The 20,861-nt window shown below is 46.9% G+C and overlaps 2 protein-coding genes across 2 annotated transcripts; one reads left to right on the plus strand and one right to left on the minus strand.

Moving 5' to 3' along the window:
• Nucleotides 1-1,689: 1,689 nt before the first annotated feature.
• Nucleotides 1,690-19,554, minus strand: maneal (mannosidase endo-alpha like). The gene is made up of 4 exons (XM_040002721.1): nt 18,261-19,554; nt 13,759-13,868; nt 4,284-4,360; nt 1,690-3,104 (listed from the first exon to the last, which is right to left on the minus strand). The coding sequence occupies exons 1-4, from the start codon at nt 18,763-18,765 to the stop codon at nt 2,468-2,470; spliced, it is 1,329 nt and encodes a 442-aa protein (XP_039858655.1). The 5' UTR covers nt 18,766-19,554; the 3' UTR covers nt 1,690-2,467.
• Nucleotides 5,814-7,651, plus strand: LOC120715632. The gene is made up of 2 exons (XM_040002722.1): nt 5,814-7,016; nt 7,517-7,651. The coding sequence occupies exons 1-2, from the start codon at nt 5,914-5,916 to the stop codon at nt 7,563-7,565; spliced, it is 1,152 nt and encodes a 383-aa protein (XP_039858656.1). The 5' UTR covers nt 5,814-5,913; the 3' UTR covers nt 7,566-7,651.
• Nucleotides 19,555-20,861: the final 1,307 nt, after the last annotated feature.

The following is a 20,861-nucleotide window of genomic DNA, read 5'->3' on the forward strand; positions in this document are numbered from 1 at the left end:
TTTAGCAAAGCTGCTTTGGAGAGACACTGGTTAACAAATGTATTTCACCACAACTGCCTCAAATTGACAGTACTGGTAATTTATTTTTTATTATTCATCAACTTTTGTTTCTGAAATTAATTTCTTGATTATTTCTGGCATCTTGGAGAAGTCCAGCGTGCCAGCTCAAACTCAGATATAAAAACATATCAAGTTAATGTCTAATAAATACCACATCAGTTTTAGTTTTATGGAAGTTTCTACAATATTTAATCACTGAAGGTCCTGTGTGTCCTCAGAAACTTCTGCTCCCTTTGGAACCAGACAGACGACCCTGTTCTGTTTTCTGTCTCATTATGAGAACCACAGCAGGTTTAATGACCTCATTAAAATGTTCCCCTGCACTGACCGTTAGCTCTGGTGTGTCCGACAGTGACACCAGCAGGTTCTCCATCGATCCCAGTTTGATTTTTTTGCCCCTGATGCTCATCACACCTCTTTTATCTCTTAAACTCTCTCAGATTTTCTTCACAGACCGTTTAACTCCCTGCTCTTACATGTAACTGATGGACGTACATGAAAGAAGTGTCCATTGTTAGAGGACCAGCTCACTACTGTGGCTCCATAGTGCAGTGTTTTACACATTTGGCTAAGAAGCAAAACATCCCCAGTTTACTCCAGTATCACTCCAAGGAGTGACAAATATATTGGGACTTATGTCAAGTAGGACTCTGTGATCAGAACTTTGAAGCATCTTTTTCAGAAAGCCCATTAGCACAGGAAACTTTCTTGTAGTGACTGTTGACTCGTGGCTGGCTGCTCATCTAAACTCAGGCAGCTAAAGCATGTCCCAGCTGTCAAATTCACTCCAAACGTAAACATCAATAGTTCTGAGATGTTAGAATGAAGCTGCGATGACTCATCTCTGGCCACTCTGGAGCAGCAGGAACAGAGAACTGCTGCACTGGGGAAACGGCGGCTGGAGACCAAATGATGGCACTCTGTGCAGCAAACCCATGATGCTGCTGGATTTGAACACTGACACCAGGTCTGTGCAAATCCCTAATGTAAAGCTGTGTTGCATTTGCAGTGAACTCGGGTTGATTGCAATGTGCTTGCAGTCTATCTGCATTTATATTTTAGACGGCAGTTATTTGGAGACACACTGACAACCACAAGACAACCAGTGAGTGCAATCAGCTGGCGATCGCATGTGCTCACCAAGAGTTTGGGGTGTTGCACGCTCTGGATAACTTTTGGTCTCTGACAACCAAAAGCTCAAAGCATTCACTGATTCTTCCCTGTCACAAGGAGTTTCTGGTTTCATGTGTCTTTAGTCAATTTAGTAAGAAATTAGGTGATTTAAAAAAACATCTGGACTGAGCATCTTATTCACGTCACATCTTTCTTAGGCTACGTTCACTCTGCAGGTCTTGATGCTCAATTCTGATCTTTTGATCAAATCTGATTTTTTTGTCTGCTCGTTCACACGACAAATAAAATGCGACAGCAAACGCGCTCTAGTGTGAACGCTCAGAGCGGCCGCATGCACAAAAGAAGACGTCACACACGACGCTCTGTTTAGACCCAGACCAACAGTATGTGTGACTGATGGCCTTAATGTAAAGACTTCAGACTTTACGTTTCCCAGTTTTGCTTTAAGTTATAAAGTTTTGTTATTTACATTTGTCCTAATAATGATCCTTACTGCTGTTTCAGAGGAGCGCTGCTTCTAGCTGCAGGTTTCTGTCAGAATCTGCAGATTATACAGTACAAAGAAAATGTTCACGTTTCTCCAACGCTGTCTTCCCAGCAGTTTCACTGGATAGAAGCGTTCACCATGTCGGGCGCTGATAGTTGGCGTCTGTCTTGTGTCGGTGACGTAAAAGACGGATTTAATGCGACGTGACCGTCAAACAGCAGTCGCTTTCTAAAACATCAGATATGTTTCGGATCCAGCACCACATACCAAAGTGACCCAGATCGGATTTGAAGATATCGGATTTGTGCCGTTCACACCGTCACACCATGATGGGATAGATGGGTCGCAGAGGGTCAAAGAAGTCGGATTTGATGCGCTTTCCCCTGCAGTGTGAACGCAGCCTAAGACCTTTTTCACATCAGCAACTGATTGTCCAACTGTAAACAGACACACAGTTTAATTTGTCACCATGGAAAGACAGGAAAGAACAGTCTGGAGCATTGGATAATACAACATAAACCTCACAGAGTAGTAGAGTTACTGTACACATCCACATGGTTTTAGTAGTCAGAACCACACTACTCACAAAACCAGTGTTAGCTGTTCATCACTGCGACCCTGAAGCATCAACATGTGCATGTCATTATTAACATGTACAAAAAATGACAGGTAGTCGAAACAGGAAGAGAGCGCTGAGCAGAAACTTTGTGTGGAGAAACACAGAGGTGTGGCAGCGAGCTCAACATCATGTTGTAGCGATGCTCAGACCGTCCACTCAGCTGACGCTCACATCAGCCACTTGTCCTTCTCTTTGTTGAAGTTCTCTGCCCACTGGCGTGTTAGCTCCAAATAGTGGTCTGGTTGGTTAGGCTGATAATCTAGATACAAACGGGTCACAGTTTTCTTGGGCGTAGCCTTCTCTATTTGTGTGCCTTCGTGCCACTGGTTGAAGGACGTAATGGTGACGATTTCTGGACGGACAGACAAAGCTGCCTGCAGGGACGTCTCATAGTAACGTCCGTTAACACGGTTCCTGGTGTTATGGTTGTTCCACGGTCGAACGGCAGTATCCACGTACCCGGGACCAACGCTTGGGATGAACAGCAAATTGTTTGCGTCACAGAACGCCTTGATGGCCTTCCAGTTCTGGTGAGACGAGCCAAACGAGAAGCCGTTCGAGGCAAAGTACGTGTACATGCCGTCAAAGCCGCTAGCTAGGATGTCGTATTTGTGACGCTCCTCGACAATGAGTGCAACAAAAATCCCATCGTAAGGCGTGCCTCTAACGCTGCGGGAGCCTTTAGCTGTCAGAAGTTCTGCCCAGGACTCGGGCGGTGTCAGGTAGGAGTCGTAGATGTAAAACAGAGGCAGTACTCGCCCGGTGCTCGACTTGAATTTGTAGAAGGCGCCATGTTTTCCATACCTGAGAAAAATGAGACGTGTTAAGCTGCTGTATTCAGTTCAATTCAATCTGATTGATGCAGCGCCAAATCACAACTACAGTCACCCCAAGGTTCTTTATACTGAAAGGTAGATCCTAGAATAACACATACAGAGAAAAACCCAAGAATCATATGACCCCCTATGAGCAGCACTTTGGCGACAGTGGGAAGGAAAAACTCCCTTTTAACAGGAAGAAACCTCGGGCAGCACCAGGCTCAGGGGGGGGCGGTTGATGTGATTTATAAGGAGGGCGGTGCCACCAAATGAACGAATCACAGCATGTTTCTGAAGCGTCTTTCTGGTTCACTTTGCAAATATATGTGAGCTGTCTAACATATAAACAGGACAGGAAATCAGACACTTCATGGGTCCTCTGGTCAGCTGATCCAGGGTCAGTACACCAGCTTAGACGCCTATTTTGTCAAACCTTGTTGTGGCGGGGTGTGGTCTGCGGTGCCGCTGCAGGGGTGTCGGCGGCACCGCGACTTGCACGGCATCTGCAATCACGCCTCAAAAGTCTGTGCTGACTGTTTAATATTGTCGTTGTTCGTGTGTATGTTTGTGTGCGAGCTGGAAAGCTGCAGCCGTGTTCGTAACAACAACTGTGAATAAAGAGGTAGATGCTGCAAAGCATGAATGTGCGGACGGGTCTGCGTCTGATGCCTACACTTGTTTTCATGGTGTGTTTAACATGCAGTTTAACATGTTGGAGTCTAACACATCATGAGCTTTACTGACTCTCGAATTTGTGTCCTAATATGCACATGGTCATCGCGGCGGTTTTCACACAAATATCGGTGCCAATATTTTTGGGAAATTAAAAGTAAAGGATTTGTACCAATGATCTTATAATATTAATGCACTTTAAAAACTACTTTCTATGGTGCTTGACTTCTGCAAACACTGGAGTACTATGAGACTGCAGAACAAAGGTTCGTTTCAGTCATTTTTAATCAGTTGAAGGAGCAGAAACCTGCTGATCTGTGAGACCACAGGCTGGGCATTTATACTTAATGACTTGTTCCTCATCTATCAGGGTTCATGTTCCATCACATGTGTGGGCTTTTAATGTTAGCACCAACTGACACAGACAGCTTGATCATTCTGCAGGACACAGATGCAGCACAGAGGTAATGGGACACACAGAAAAACAGCTTACTTGTCAATAATATATTTGATGTTGTCATACATGCTCTGGTCCGTCCGGCCCTTGTATGGCTGTATATGAAAAGCCACCTGTGCATGAACACATGACAATACAGACGTTACTGAAAAGCAGCACCTGAATCCACAAAAACCTGGGAAAGAATAGTTAAAAAGGTGAAAGTGTTTCTTTTCTGTTTCTTATGAACTGCCAGAAAAGAGGAAAGACTGAGTTAGTACCTGTAATCATGTCAGCGAGCTACAGCATCTCTGCTGTCACTGCGTACCCTCTCTGCAGATACCACATCTTAAACGTGTGTTTGCCTAATTACCAAACTATTTAACATCATGCCAATGCTGTCTGCTGTTCTTGTTTGAAATATTGTAACTGTAGCTGTGCTGTGTTTGATGAACCATGAAAGATGTGCTTTGAACAGTAACATGTAGCTGCAAAGAGCTGCTGATAAACAGAGGAAGTATATTTTGAGTTTAAGTCAGTGGGTAAGTTATTAGTAAAATGTTGGAAACATGCCTGATACATTTATCCTTCTTACAAAACTGCTTTGGTTTCACAAAGACACGACTACAGTGATTATTCTGAACCAGCTGTTTTACACTAATGTGTCACCACATGTGTTGAGCTCAGGAAATGTGAGGTGGACACAGTGAAGAAAGCTGGCAGAACAAAGACTGAGCATGCTTTCATTCATGCAGAACATTACCTGCTGATAAACACACAGAAAGGAAAGCAGGGGAGTGTTTCCTCTGTTGTAGAGACAGAAGGATAGAGAACAGCAGGCAGAGCCCAAGTTTCTCTGGCTGCATGCTGAGCATGCTGGGACAGAGAGGAAGGAGGAGCACCTTCCCCACAGACATGGCCTGGACCGTCACCACGTCTGCCAACACAATCAGGTGACTGAGTAACAGCTATAACCTAAACAGAGTATGTACCTCTCCACCATAGTGGTATAACTTCATGCCTTCACAGACAGCAGGGTGTTTTGTTCTGTGGCAGGAGTGTGAGCTGACTGATGGATGCTCTCTGTCAGCCTGAAATAACTGTGCTACGCTCGTTTTGCTGCAGAAAAAGGTCTCAAACAGCGAAGCAGGGAGAGAGCTGTCGAGCCGTGAACAGCCAACGCTCGCCGCCCACTCCATCTTTTAAAAAGAGGCTTCAAGGTCTTTGTAAACAGTTTCCATAGCAACGTGGTAGCGTTTGGCGCTCAAGCTCAGCTTGTCAACAGTCTTGACTGGTTAGAAATGATGCCAGCGAGGTAAGACTGTATTCACTGTGGAAAGGGCTTTGTTTGCTCACATCAGCTTGTGCAGAGACACATCGGTGTCTCTGCAACAAGAAGAAATGTGAACGAGACAAAAGATGAAGCATGAAGGGCATCTGCTGCCTGGAACTGTTGTCATTTTTGTAAACTTCCTTTGCCGTCCATCCCCAACGTTTCTCAGTTGGATTTCGATCAGAGGAACATGCAGGATGGTCCCAAACAGTGATGTTATTCTCCTGCAAGTAGTCCCTCGTCCTGTGGGCATTGTGTACTGCAGCATTGTCCTGTTGAAAAACCCAGTGATTACCACACAAAACAGTGATAGTGTGGGAAAATGACTACGTTTCTCTTCCCTCCCTTTTCAGGATGAAGGTTGAACCTCTGCTTGATGGGTGCAGTTACTGCAGGGTGACAGAGGATGATATTCAGGCCAGCCTCAGAAACATCTTTCATTACTGCTTCGGTTGGGTCTTGGGTTTTGGGCAACGGCGGTCTTGTGACTCAGACAAACTACTGACTTTATTTTCAGTGTCGATTGCAAAGAACGTAAACTCAGCCCTGAGTCGTATCACAGGGTCCACATCCTTGCAATCAGATAGATCCACATCCCCAACAAACTTTGTTGGGATGGTTCACAGTGTAGCGAACATTTTAAAGGACTTTACAAAGACCTTAGCTCCCTCTTTTGTAGATGGTGAGAGTCGCAGCTACAGCATTGTTGACTCGCCAAACTCTGAGGAAGATGACGACTTTAAACCAGAGTCTGCAGAGACTTTTAAAAGCACACAGACTGCAGCTTGTGTAGGTGAGGGAGATGTGGGTAGCGAGGGCAACAGTGATACATTTCAAATCACTGATGTCCAAAATCTTGACCGTGAGAGTTCAGACAGTGAAGAAAAATGTAGCGACGCCCCGCAGTGTTCGTCTGGGGCGCTTCCTACGCCCGCAGAGACCGATACCTTTCTCACTTTGTGTCTTGCAAATTTAGTCGCTCACGTTTCTGAGAAAACACAAACAACTGCTGTAAAGCTGAATTTTCAGCAGATAGTGACTGATATAAGAGAGAAGATTGGGGGAGACTTGACTCCTCTAAAAACTGTAAAAAACTTGTACATCATAATGTACAAAGACCCGTGTCGCATATTTGGATCCAAATACGTGCTTCAGTCTGCGATGGAAAAGGGTGACGCGACTTTTGTAGCAGCCGTTGTGGAGCTATTAAAAGCAGAGCTAAAAGCATCGAGCGGCTCCAGTAACACACTGAGACGTTTAGAAAGTAACAAAAGCGTTTCTCCAGCCAGTGAGAACAAAACGCAACAATCTGCCAGTGAGGACAAGGCACAAAATGGATCCACAGGTTCCCAGAAAGACAGGCCGAGAAACTGTGTCGTTAGGGCCCTCGCTTCTTTTTGTAGATCTTTGAGGAGGCTGTTCAGTTGCTGCATGAGCAGCGAGTCAGAAGCAGAGTGATTATCTTCATAATTACTCAATGGATCCAGGTAAGTCAGTCCCAAGAGGTGGATTCTGTTCATGTGGACGTAGCGTTCACAGCGGGAGAAAACGCCGCCCGCTGTGAACGCTACGTCCACATGAACAGAATCCACCTTCAGGTACCTTCATAATGGTACAACAGTTACAATCCTGTTTTCAAAACATTTGCAGCCGTTTCAGTGTTTGTAACAAACGCTGTCATTTAACACAGGTTGCGGCAGAAGACCTCCCCTCATCGAGCCTGGTTCTGCCGGAGGTTTCTTCCTGTTAAAGGGAGTTTTTCCTTCCCACCGTCGCCTTGTGCTTGCTCAGAGGGGGTGGTCTGTTTGTCAGGGCTTTGTCCCCAAACTGCAGGGTCTTTAAAGGCCTTGCACTATTGAGTAGACAGTCAGACCACAGGACAGGTTTGCAAATCTGACTCCGTCATATACGGATTTTGAAAGGAGGGTTGTAACAGCAGCGGCTCTGTGGGGCCTCTCACAGTGCAGACATGCACTTTGATCGGACACTCTAAATTACTCACATAATTTGCTTCTTAATTTGGAAATAAAATGAGCAGAAAATGAAACAAATGTGTTTGTCAGATCATTTAATTGTTAAATGTGTATAATGGTTTGTATCCCTCCATCCCTCCATCCATCCATCCATCCATCCATCATCCCTCCATCCATCCATCTTCTATTCATCCATCCATCCATCCATCCTCCCTCCATCATCCCTCCCTCCATCCATCCGTCCATCATCCCTCCGTCCATCCATCCATCATCCCTCCATCCATCCATCTTCTATTCATCCATCATCCCTCCATCCATCCGTCCATCCATCCATCCTCCCTCCATCATCCCTCCCTCCATCCTTCCGTCCATCCATCCATCCTCCCTCCATCATCCCTCCGTCCATCCATCCATCCCTCCCTCCATCCATCCATTTTCTATTGATCCATCCTCCCTCCATCCATCCATCCATCCATCCATCCATCCTCCCTCCATCCGTCCATCATCCCTCCGTCCATCCATCCATCATCTCTCCATCCATCTGTCCATCCATCCATCATCCCTCCATCCATCCATCTTCTATTCATCCATCATCCCTCCCTCCCTCCATCTTCTATTCATCCATCATCCTTCCCTCCGTCCATGCATCCACCCATCCATCTTCTATTCATCCATCATCCCTCCATCCATCCATCCTCCCTCCCTACATCCATATTCTATTCACCCATCATCCCTCCATCCATCTTCTATTCATCCATCATCCCTCCATCCATCCCTCCCTCCATCCATCCTCCCTCCCTACATCCATATTCTATTCATCCATCATCCCTCCATCCATCTTCTATTCATCCATCATCCCTCCATCCATCCATCCATCCTCCCTCCCTCCCTCCATCCATCTTCTATTCATCCATCATCCTTCCCTCCGTCCATGCATCCACCCATCCATCCTCCGCTTATCCAATTCAGTGCCGTGAGGGGATGGAAACTTTCCCATCTACCACATTCACACCACAATCACCAATGAACCAAACCCCACTAACTGCATGTGGGTTCTCCCCGGAGTACCTGAAGAGAACCCACACAGACACAGGGAGAACATTCTACACATAAAGGCCCAGCTCAGGGGATGGAGTCTAACTTGGGTGCTGATCACCTAAAGCATCCTATATTCTGCACAAGGCCATTTTGCTTATTGAGCCTTAAAGCCTTCATGAAAAGCAGCTGCAGACTGTTTGTCAGTACAGCTTTTATTTTGCTGTTCCAGTTTCCAGACAGTGTCAATGCCAGCACTTTATTTAGTAACGTAGCACCCAGCTCAATAGTTAGGAGGTTAGTTAGATTGTGTAACACTGGAGGGGATCCTGTGTCTGTAAAATGTCATTTCTGTGACACGTTCATATAGTGACAGAGGGGCAGACAGTTTCCTGCTGCGTCTTTTTCATTGCATCACAGGACAAGCAGCTCCCAAACATATGCATATGACATGTGCAGAGAAAGCAAACACAGATAAACTTGTATTTTGTTAGCAGCAGCTCTGGAGCACTGAATTATGAAAGCATTAGTGCTCAGGTCAGCTGTGAGATACACACTGTTGTGTAAGTCTGACTAACACTCACAAAGAGACCCAGTTCTCAAACTAAGACTTCCATATAAGGAAGCATGAAAAGTAGACCAAGAGAAAGCTTTTCTGTCCTCCACACGGGGCTCTGCTCATTTTGCCACTGCTGTCTCGAGCACCTTCAACATTTAATGGCTTTATGGTATCTGACAGCCGCTAGTGCTAAAGGAGCTCTGACCTTGTTTCAGTTGGAGCTGAGAAAGAGAAAAGCTGAGACATGTCTGAGAGGTGAATGCCAGCCTCTGATGGCAGCGCAGTAAAGAGGAAGCTCCTTCAGTGACCTCCAGCACAATGCTTTGCAAGAAAGCTGCTAAAGGTGGAAACAACAGACCTGAGGCAAAAAGACACAGCTGAGGACAACCTTGCTATGATGACACGCAAGGAGGAGATACAAGCATCTGGTGATGTTTGCCGAAAAGTCAACAAATGAAAACGAGCACTCGCTCATTAAACTCGTATGACAGCTGGACTGTAAATGGTAATGATGGTGAAGGAGGGCTTTAAGCAGCCGATGCACCCGAGATCATGCAGTTAAAGGTTAGGCTGTAGTTCTTATTTCTGTTAAAGTGTAAAAGCAAAGTTCAAGTGAAAAGGCTCATTTTGTGCTTTCATTTGACTGATGTTGTCTAATACTGTTGCAGTGTAATGCTTCTCACTGCCAGCACTGGCTGCTTGCTGCTGGAACATTGTGGCACACTTTGAATGAGGAGGTCTACATCGCTGACAGTAACTCCTGAGAAAAGGAGGACGGACTCTTCATTTTGCTAATAAATAAATGCTACTGACTGCAAGCTATAATCACCAATACAATGTTCAGTAGCCTTTAAATTATGGACAGGCAGCAGTCAATATTAGAAAGCCTCGAAAGGACAAAATTACATACATATTTTTTATATGTCGTTTGCACAAAAAAACAAAACAAACAAACAAATAAAGGACTAACTCTTCGTACAGTGCAATAAATTAATTTTCAATAAAAGCTGTAAATTTGTAGTCTCGGATAGATTTTACAGGTTATTATGGGTGAACATAGGCTCCAAACTCTGAAATGAATAAAGACTATATTTTGTTAAATCTCAATTGTGGGTCACGTAACAGCCATGGCCACAATAAAACCTGATGACACTCAGCCTGTGTTGGGAGGGAGAACCTAACTAGGCCCTCTGACTGCAGAAAACATGCTTTTCACACACGGTTTACCTGCAAGCTACTGTTTGTGGAGTGAACGCTGAAAAACTGGACTTTCAAGAACAGACGGAGGGAAAACTGACGAGCACACTGAGGCAAACCTAGCAAACACAAAGCAGCTCATAGTGGTTCACATATATGCTTTGTGTAGAAATACCTCAAAGATCTTCAACAGCATGTTATAATATATATGATCAATGAATACACAAGTGAATTTTACTTTGTAATTCTCTGTTAGCACAGCAGGCTCATCCCCCAGTGTGTGAGCGTCTAAGAGCAGTATATGCAGTGACACGTTCACAATGAAATACACAGTGTTGGGGAGTAACAGAGTACATGTACCACTGTTACGTATTTAAAATACAAAATATGAGTAACTGTATTCAGTTACAGTTACCGTTTAAAAAGGTGGTATTCAGAATACAGTTACTTTGCTGAAATAAAGGGATTACACGGCGGTCTTTTCCTGTTTCATATGTTCGGCTATGTCCTCTCTGTTTTTGGTTTCCACGCTGGTGGAAACCCAAACAAACACACATTAAGAGGCTCTAATGTCTGCGTCTCAGTCTCAGGCCCACGTCACCTCTACTCGCGGCCGCATAATGACGTGAAGAAACGTTTTTTAAAATTATTGTTCAAAAATGATTTAATATGAAGGCAACAGGCAGAGTGTTACAGGCATCGCCCTGAAGAGTGTAGCCTGATGGGCAGTGAAGCCCAGCTGTGAGTAAGCTGTTAAGACTCGACTGTACACCGTGTTCCTGTTTCCCTCTGAAACAATAAGCTCTGTTGCAGCCTTTCAACTCCTCTCTCTGTCTCTCACTAGCAAAGTCGACCCAGACAACAAAGTAAAGCTAGTTTTCAGCTATGAGCCGACACGAACCCGACGTATTAGCCAGAGGTCCCTTTACTACGGTTCGGAGCCGCGGACCTGTTTTATATACGCGCTGAATAGTTTTCTATACGAGATCGCTGCAAAAATGGAGAGTAACCTTCAGTAATAGTAATAAGTCACACAGCAACAGGACATTCATGTAGCTGTAAAAAGCATGATAATATATTAAGTAATCCAAAGTATTCAGAATCAGTTACTCTCATTGAGTAATGTAACGGAATACGTTACAGAATACATTTTGGGGCATGTAATCTGTAATCTGTAGTGGAATACATTTTAAAAGTAACCTTCCCAACACTGGAAATACCTAATCAACAAAATCAATGTCACAGCTGAATTCTTCACTCACACTGCGTTTCTGCAGATACTAGTTTGAGGTATTCGAGTATTTCAGTATATTCGATGTGTAACACCTGTTCTATGTTCAAGGTAACCGGAGTTGCTTTTGGCTCTTTGGCGAGTGAAAGAATGCGGGCCATTAATGTTTGGGTACAAAAGAAAACCTTTTAAAATAATCTGTCACTCTGACCACGTCCAATATTTCTGCACCTACAGACACTGAAATGTGTTTCCTTTAGCCTGTATTTAGTGCATACGTCTGCTATATTTAATGATTAAAGTGGTAGGAGTTACATAAAGTGTGTTAATCTGCCTGATTCACTGTCACAACACAAGCTAAGATTTTAATCTCCAGATCGTCCTTCCATGTCTTGAGCTCATGGTGTGAACTCTGATAAACAGTGGCAGATTCTTGTATGATGCCCTTTCTTAAACAGCAGAGGTGGGAAGTAACTAAGTAGAAATACTTTGTTACTGTATCTGAGTAGAATTTTCAGGTACCTGTGCGCCACAGTCAAAGATAAAGTAGGCTTTATTTTATTTATTTATTTTTTTGGCACAACGCTGGAACGACTGCAGGTGTCCATAAATTGCGGTCGCAGTATTTCAGCGTCCGACGAGGCCTAGACGAGGCAGGTCATTTCAGATTCGGCGTCTCTATCAGCTCAACATACACAAACTGTTTGTGTGCTGTTTGTCTCACAGTGTGTTGCAGCTAAAAGTCCAGCTGCTGGATTTCACAGGGAGAGAAGAGAAAGACTTCTCTCGAAGAAAGACCGGAGAGGAAGAAGAGAGCTTAGCTTTAAAGAGAAGGATGCTCAGTTCTGTTTGATAAACTGGACATTTTAAAGCTTACATGCAAGTCCTCATGTTTTTGAACAGGTGAGTTTGCTGCACTGTGATGATTTAAAGTAAAGAACAGTGTGTGACTGCTGCACAGTGGCTGTGGTGCTCATGGTCACAGCTAGCTTACATCCAGTGTCGCGGAGACTCCTTTAGCTGATGATGCTGAGATCCACTGACTGAATTCCACCTTCATACAAACTTTGTACCATTTAGAAAACAGACAGTATAAACAAGCACTGTCAGTGTAGAGGATGATATCAGCCAGGACAGCTCATGAAACATCTGCTCACATCTGGTTCAGTTGTGCACATCCACAAAGAGCAGCAGCTCAGCTGATCATAGCCTAAGTCTACTGGAGTTATGATAGTTTTCTAAACACTGATTCTAGGGTTCCCCTGCTTGCTGGATCCTGCTTAAACGCCTCTGAGACCACGCACTGCACCCTGCCTTCCTTTTGGACTGCTTGTGCCTTGTTTGCAGGCTTTGGAGAGGCAGCGTTCCTGTTGACAATTAGTGACACTGGCAACACCTGAACCAGTGTGCCAGGGCTCCATAAGAAGCCTGTAGAGCTCAGCTGTGCGCGGCTCATGAGACACCCTGTTGGACTCTGGTTGCTGTTGGTTTGGTTCTTGCATTTAACAACATTACATACACCATTTTTCCACCCGTGCCCTCCTCTAACCCACTGATGCTACTGACTACACACACCATAGTTTGTACAAAGTTTCTTGTTTCTGTTTTATTCACTTAAACTAAAATAGTTTGGATGACATTGCTGTGCATCTCTGGTTGTTGTCATGGCCGTGTGGGCCGGTTGGTGACACATTATCCTGTTTAGAGGCAAAGACCGACAATGCAGGCAACAAGTTCAAAAAACCTGAGCAATTAAATTAAGCTGATGTGCTTCTAAACCTTCTCAGCTGTATATACGTATATCTGTGTACGTATATGCAACTACGTAAATACTTAGAGTATGCAAGTACTCTTACTTTTAGCATGTTTGTCATTATTCTGTGCCTCCATATTTATAAAGCATGATATAAATCACATTATAGATACAGGACTTGTACAGTGTATCCTCAGCCTTGATACTTATCTGGAAGACTCTAACCCCTCTACAAGTTCATCAATTCTTTTTATTAAGTGTTATCTTTCTGCTCTTCAGGTTGATGATGTCTAAATAATCACACAGTCAAAGTGTGACCACAAAGTTGATTTTTAAGAGATTCAAATCAATACTGTTCTTAACATTAACAGTCAGGAAACACTGGCAAGCCATCTAGAAATTCAGTAAATCGTCAGAAAGGGGAAAACATACCGGTTGTCTCACCAGTTACCTTGATGCTGTGCCTGTGGGCAGCGTCCATAACGGTAGGAACGAGGTCCTCTGTGGGCTCCCCGTGGTCGTCCCCCACCCCAGGAGGATACCAGGACAAAACCAGCACTCCTTCAAAGACAGCAAAGCAAAAGGAAAGGAGGATGAAGACTGTACAGTTAGCTCTCACTGTAGTGAATGAGATTCAGACAAGCGAAAAACAGGCGATATCAGAACTTCCAGTCAGTGCTCCTGTAACAAACCCACAGCAGACCCGGGTGCACGTTCATGGTTTGCAGCATATTTTATTAATGCTTTGACGGTTGCTGTACATCCACACACAGAGCTGCAGCTCAACATAACAACAACCACTATCACAGCACCCGGTGCAATACTTAAGTCGGCAGGGCATGATTGCAGATGCCGTGCAGGTGCGTCCGCCTTCCCTGCACAGCACTGCAGGCAATGCCCCGCCACATACCCCATCGCCCGACTGAGGCCAGGGAGCCATCCGGCCGAACCTACTCCCCTCCCTCCGTGAGCGGGAGAGGGAAAATCGGCCCGGAGCGACGGCGTCCCCACCCCTGGTCCAGCAAAAGGGAGGTGTGAGTTCAGGTGCCGGCGCCGCTGGTCCGGTGGTTGGCCGTATGCAAGCAGTCACCCCGCGGTGGCGGTGTGTGTCGTGAACGGCAACCTTGAGTTGTAATAAAGTATGCTGCCAAGCGTGAACATGCACCCGGGTCTGCTGTGGGTTTGTTACAGTGGTGCCGAAACCCAGGACGGGGACACAGCAGACCCGCGGGCCAGCCGGGGGAGGAGCTGACCCAGATGGTGGTAACATAGCAGGAGCAGGCGGCAGTGTTGTGGTGCTGGCAGGAAGAACTGGAGGACCTGGTTGAGCGCCGCACGCAGAGGATTGCGAGTCTGGCAGCTCAGATGCAGTCCTGGCCAACATGGCCGCCACCCCCACTGGTTACGACCAGCCAGGACCTGCCACCGCACCCATCCCCACTCCTGGGGTGGGAGCGGCTTGTACCCGGCTGGGGCCTGCGCCTGTTCCTGCTCCCCGGAGGAGGGCCACAGAGCAACCACTGGGTCCACCAACAGCTTACCCAACTGCTCAGCCCGAGTTGGAGGTCAGTGCACGGAGAGCGAGGGAGGAACCTGCCAAGCCGTCGCAGGAGGAGGAGGCGGAGCGTGAGGATCCGTGCCTGCTGGTTGAGGGGGGGGAGAAAGGGGAGGAGCTGCGCGAGGGTTTGCGCCTGCTTGCGGAGGAGGTGCGTGAGGGTCCGCACCTGACAGAGGTGGAGGAGCTGCTCCTAGTGGTGTGCGATACTCCATATTTTGGTATCGATCCCATAGCAAGTACATATGGGCCAGTATCGCCGATATCAATACCGATACTTTTCAATAAATAAGGTGGATACGCCATTGAATTGCTAAATCTCAATAAATTTTTATGACCTTAAGTGTTTTTTGTGATGTTTCCTTTTTCATTATTAAATAGTTAAAACCCAGGACATAATTAGGACAAAGTAGAAATTATTGTGGCTGCTCTGCGATGCCAGGGCAGGTGAGATGGACTCACCTGCACCGCGTCTACAATCACGCCTCTCTGGCTTAAAACCTGTAATCTGCTTGTGTTGTTGTTGGTGATGTGTACAGCGGGCGAGCTGCAGAGTTGAATGCAGAGAAATCGTGTGATTATTGTAAGGGTGGACACGCACGGGAAGGGCCGGTTCGGGGTGAGTCGGAGGCTGGCGCGCCAGCGGGACCTGCCAAGCTGGAGACGGTGGTGCGTGATGGTCCTGCCACACCCGAGGGCGGTGTGCTGTCCGGTCTAGCCTCTCTTCCAACAGAGCATGCTGCATGGTACTGCACGCCGACCGCCTGCCCAGCTGGAGCCTGGGGCGCCGATGGTCCGGGCCCTCGCCTGCTCGCGGAGGGGAGAGTAGGTTCGGCCCGGCCTCAGGGGCGAAGGGGGTATGTGGCGGGGTGTGTTCTGCGATGCCGCTGCAGGTGAGATGGACTCACCTGCACGGCATGTACAACCACGCCTCGCCGGCTTAAAAACTGTGCTGTGTTCTGTGTTGTTGTTGACGGTGATGTGTACGGCTGGCAGCGGGAGAGCTGCAGCAGAATGTACTGTAGCCGTGCCACACAGCCGTGTGATCATTGTAAGAATAAATGATGCTGCGAAGCATGAAAATGCCATCGGGTCTGCCGTGGCGGTTTAGTTATCTTTTTCTTTTTTTAAATAAAAATGTTACAATAAATTGTGCAAACCAGTTAAAAAAATCTAAACAAGCACTGTTGAGAAACTATAATACAAAATTTACAATTAAAATTCTCAACAACAATAACAGCTGGTAAAAATATAAATAATATGTAAACAACTTAACAACCCCCAACGCGTCGAAGACACGTCACGTGACAACGCACCATCTAAACACAAGAGGTAGGAGGGGAGCAAAGTGTGCCTGCTCTGCGCTGACACAGGTGCAGCGAGTCCGGCAACCTGGCTGTTTCGTCTTTGCCAAAACGACAGCACCGCAAACAAGAGCGGAACTTAAAGAATCGATCTCACCAGGCTAGTATCGATCCGCCAACTTGGCATTGATATAATCGATATTTGGATCGATCCGCCCACCACTAGCTGCTCCAGCCGGGAGCGGCGGCAGAGGAGGAGCCACGTGAGGGGCTGCTCCAGCCCGGAGCAGCGGAAGAGGAGGAGCCTGCTCGGCCGGAGGGTGAGCCGTGCGACTGCCCCGCCAAGTCTGAGGGCGGCATGCTGGCCAGACCGGCCTCATCTCCACCAGAGGCCGGCACGCCAATTGATCCTACGTCGGCCCAGCCGCCTGTGAGCCGCGACCACCTGCCACGACCAACCTCTGGACCACCTTCGCCAGCGCCGCGGGCGACCACCTGAACTCACACCCCCCTGTCGCCGTACCTGGAGCTGGGGACGCCGACGGTCTCTCTCCCGCTCGCGGGGGGAGGGGATTAGGTTTGGCCGGATGGCTCCCTGGCCTCAGTCGAGCGATGGGGGGGTATGTGGCGGGCGTGGATTGCGGTTCCGTGCATCCGCAATCATGCCCCCCCAACTTAGACTACGTCCACACTAGATTTGAAAACGGCGTTTTCGTCTGAAAACGTTTGGCATCCACACAGTCGGCCCAAAACACTTACGTTCCAGTCCTGCGCAAAAACGAGCGAGAATTAAAGAATTAAAGAAAAGCTATCTGGAGCACGTACAAACTGATATTCATCTTTTTTAGGGCTGTCAAAATTAAGAGCAATCAAAACAACTGCCGTATAATGCACTCCCCTATCTTTGTTTAATTGGTCACATGACTGCATCACATGACCAACATGCGTCATCGTTTTTGAACTGCAACCTTTGAGTTGTAATAAAGGGCGATCAAGAGTTGGGCGTTCATCTTGTAATCAGAAGGTTGTCGGTTCGAGCCCCGGCTCCGACAGTCTCGGTCGTTGTGTCCTTGGGCAAGACACTTCACCCGATGCCTACTGGTGGTGGTCAGAGGGCCCGGTGGCGCCAGTGTCCGGCAGCCTCGCCTCTGTCAGTGCGCCCCAGGGTGGCTGTGGCTACAATGTAGCTGCCATCACCAGTGTGTGAATGTGTGGATGATTGTGTATAGTGTAAAGCGCTTTGGGGTCCTTAGGACCGAGTAAAGCTTGCTCTACTTGGGGTCCTTGGGCAGACCCGGGTGCTGTGGGTTTGTTACAGTTCCTTACTTATATTATGATATGATCACAAGTTTACAAACCTGGGGTCAACCATCCAAAGCAACGCACGGTGCACAAGAGAAATGAAGACGGTGGAGATTTGTGACAGAAGGAGAGCAGCGAGAGTGAAACAAGGTTTACCAGATGGAAGTGAGAGACTGTGGCACTGATGCAAATACAGGAGGCTCGCCCGAAGATGCTGAAATTTACACATGTTGGTTTGCTTTTTTTTTTTTTTTTTTAATTAGAGGGAACTTTCTGTAATATTGATGAAACAATATTTACCATGTAAATCTCCTGATCAGACACTGGTGTTTTATCACCATCTCTAAGCAAACTTGTTATCTTGAAGTTTTGCATGTTTGCATAGAGCCAGTGTGTTCATCCATCCATGTGGAAGAGGCATTTTATTTAGAAAGTGCAGACTGTGAACACGGTGCCCCTCTAACATACTCCCACAGCCCCACAGGACTAGTGCTGCAGACCAAACGGACCCGAGATACGCGTGAATAAACCTGATCAGCAGCGTTATGGTGCATATTCATGCATAGTAAATGAAACGGCATTCTTCTAGTTTACCGTGAATAGAGGACAACACTGTTTTTACTCTTCACAGCACTGGAAACTTTATATTTTACATTTAATCTGGATACTTTTAGTTATGATAGTTCAACGTGAACATGCTTCATTGCACTTAGCATTCAAAGAGCCGAGAGACTCTGTCTTTGTCAAACCTCTGTCACATACACACAGAGCCAATGTTGCAACAGTGCTTACCCGCTGCGGCCGCTTCTATCTGGGCCATGTGTGACTCTAGCACCTTCGGGTCCCTCGAGCTGTAGGGTCCCAGCTCGGGGTAGAAACTCGAGGCAATGTCATCCGGAGGCGTGTGCTTTCCTTGAGCATGGCTGGCTGCGATCTTTGGGTCCCAGTGTGGCACCAGCACGTGATCCCAGTGGATGTACTTGTTGTCCACGCTGGGAGAGCCGTACCACAGGTAGTAGAAGATGTGGACGTCGTAGAATATGCTGTACTCCCGGTCCGATCTGGTGAAAACCACCTTCGTGTCGCTGCTGCTCATGTGGAACTGACCTGGGGAAACCACCACGTCTTTCACATCCAGCCGCCTCCTCTCTGACCTCTCCCCGATGAAATCCATACCAGGAGCCAGGTCCGAAAAGCCGTCGCTGGGTTTCAGCGTCCTCAGGCCCATCATGGTCCCAAAAATGAAGAGCGTGAAGAGGAAAAGCGCCACCAGCGCTTTCCTGCGCAGCCGAGTCATCGTCGCTGTCCGTGGTTCTGCCGCAGGAAGAACACGCGATCCAGAAGCCAGCGAGGGGCCGACACTGGTTCTCCTCAACGCCAGCCAGCCATCCTCTCACAGCGTGAACAGGAACAGAGCGGAAACAGGAATGAACGCATTTAGGAGCAGCAGCAGCTGGTGCGTAATGGAGTCTGCGGAACGAAGGATAGCCACTATGCTTTCACTCCTCAAACCAGGACCCGGGGACATTTTGCTCGATGCTGCTGCAACAGAGCGCCTCCTGCTCGGCCATCACGCTCTCACTGGCGATTCACATCCTCTGCTCTCCGTAGCAAAAACACCGTTCCTCCGTCTCCACTGAAAACACAAGCAGTCCGCTCACAGAGGAGCCTCGTTACCTTTGTATTGCATCCAGCCGATGCTCGGCGCTCTCCGCCTGCCTCTCTCTCCTCCGCCGAGCTCCTGCTGCTGCTCCTCCGGTCAGAGACGGGAAAGTGCTCCGGTTCTGTCCCCAAACCGTAAAACAATCAAAGAGAAAAATGAACCTTTTATTTGACTACACAAATAAAAGACGACAGAATGGAGCGTTTGTTTCTTCAGTACTAGCAGCACGGAGACGAGATCAAGCCCGACCGGAAAGACGTGTATGGGGGGCGACCAGTGGGCGACAGAAGCAGGAGGTGGAGCCAAATGATTCTTTACAATAAGAAGACATTTCTCCAGAGGAAGTGTGGCCTGTAGATGTGTTGGCACGTTTATAGATATGAGCTACGTTTGGATAGAAAACAACTTTGTGAGGACTGATTAAAAATACTCCCAAAACACAATTTTTGCTTAACACAAACCTCATACTGTACTCAGTTTGTAGTGTTGCTTGTGTAGTGCCGTGTGTCTGGGGATCACAGTCCGAGCTTTCTCCAGAGGTCAGCTCCAGGATTGACATCTGGACCTGGCTAAGTGTGGCTAACACTGGAGCTCGGTGCAGGTGTGAGCAGTGCTCAGAATTTCAAATCGTTTCAGGCCACAAACACCTGACTGCTTATTAACGGCGCCATGGTCCCTGGATCTCAGGCCCAGGGTTTCTTTTAGTTTTCTGAGCTTTCTTCTAAACACAGATGGTTAGTTGTTCCCTAATCTCCACTATCCCTAACAGGCAGTAACATATAAGGACTAAACACACGAACACGTGACTCGGCTCTAAGCTGTCAAGTTAAAACCCATTAAAAACAAATTACAGCAGCCACAAGTGTATAATGACCTCATCCTGCTCTCCCTGTCAGCAAAGCAGCAGCCTGGTGATCTGTGAATGAAAGCATGTCACTAAGTATTTTAAATAAATGTGGTATCTTGGAGGGAATATTGCTCCTAGTTGAACAAAATCCTTATTTTAGATGACCTGTCTCCAGGTTAGGGTTCAGCCTAACAGGTAGGTCCACTACGAGTTTCTGATGGGAGTGAAACATAAAGTTAGTAGTTAGTGTTGCTTAGTATCAAGCTCCTCATTGACCCAAGCAAAACATCCTGTCTGGGCTCTTCATCAGCAGGATATAATACCAAATCAATCTTCCTTCAGCTGAAACACACATCTCTGTGTTCAAACATAAAGAGGCTTCGGTTACCTGCAGCTGTGTTTACAACCCAGTAATTAGACCGAGGTTTCACCTCTCACATTATTTCCCCCGTTTTATTTTGGTAATTCTTTGTCTTTTTTCTTTATTGCATGTAGTTTTACGTCACCCGTGTGTTGTTATTGTGATTCTGTTCATGTGCCTCGTGTTCCCCAGCTGCTGATTTCCCTGGTTAATATTTCAGTTTTGGGTTTTGGTTTTTTGATGCCACCAGGAGACGTAGTTAGCAGACTTTGAGCTTCATCAGCTGCAGCCAGTGGCTCTTTCACTGCTGGAGAGAAGTGTTGAACTGAAGCTGTGGCTCTCCCCAGATTACGAGCCGATCTTCAGGGGGCTGGCCATGAAGGCCCTAGGAGACAACGTTAGAAAAGCAAGGATAGGGGACGTATCAGAGGACCGCGGCGCTGCTATTCAAATACACTTTATTAAGCACGACCACTGACATACAAGCAGAAGTTTTGCCATTGTTCCAGCATGAGGATTAAA

This window comes from Simochromis diagramma, unplaced genomic scaffold, assembly GCF_900408965.1.
Source record: "Simochromis diagramma unplaced genomic scaffold, fSimDia1.1 OVJJ01000449.1, whole genome shotgun sequence".
NCBI lineage: Eukaryota > Metazoa > Chordata > Actinopteri > Cichliformes > Cichlidae > Simochromis > Simochromis diagramma.

Bases quoted from the DNA above. Each gene is read 5' to 3' on its own strand.
- LOC120715632 (XM_040002722.1), top strand. From the start codon at position 5,914: ATGAAGGTTGAACCTCTGCTTGATGGGTGCAGTTACTGCAGGGTGACA. The intron at 7,017-7,516 runs ATTATCTTCATA...TGTGGGGCCTCT, and splicing joins AGCGAGTCAGAAGCAGAGTG to CACAGTGCAGACATGCACTT.
- maneal (XM_040002721.1), bottom strand. From the start codon at position 18,765: ATGACTCGGCTGCGCAGGAAAGCGCTGGTGGCGCTTTTCCTCTTCACG. The intron at 13,869-18,260 runs GTAAGCACTGTT...CTGTCTTTGAAG, and splicing joins GATAGAAGCGGCCGCAGCGG to GAGTGCTGGTTTTGTCCTGG. The intron at 4,361-13,758 runs GTAACTGGTGAG...GTTCATGCACAG, and splicing joins CCCACAGGCACAGCATCAAG to GTGGCTTTTCATATACAGCC.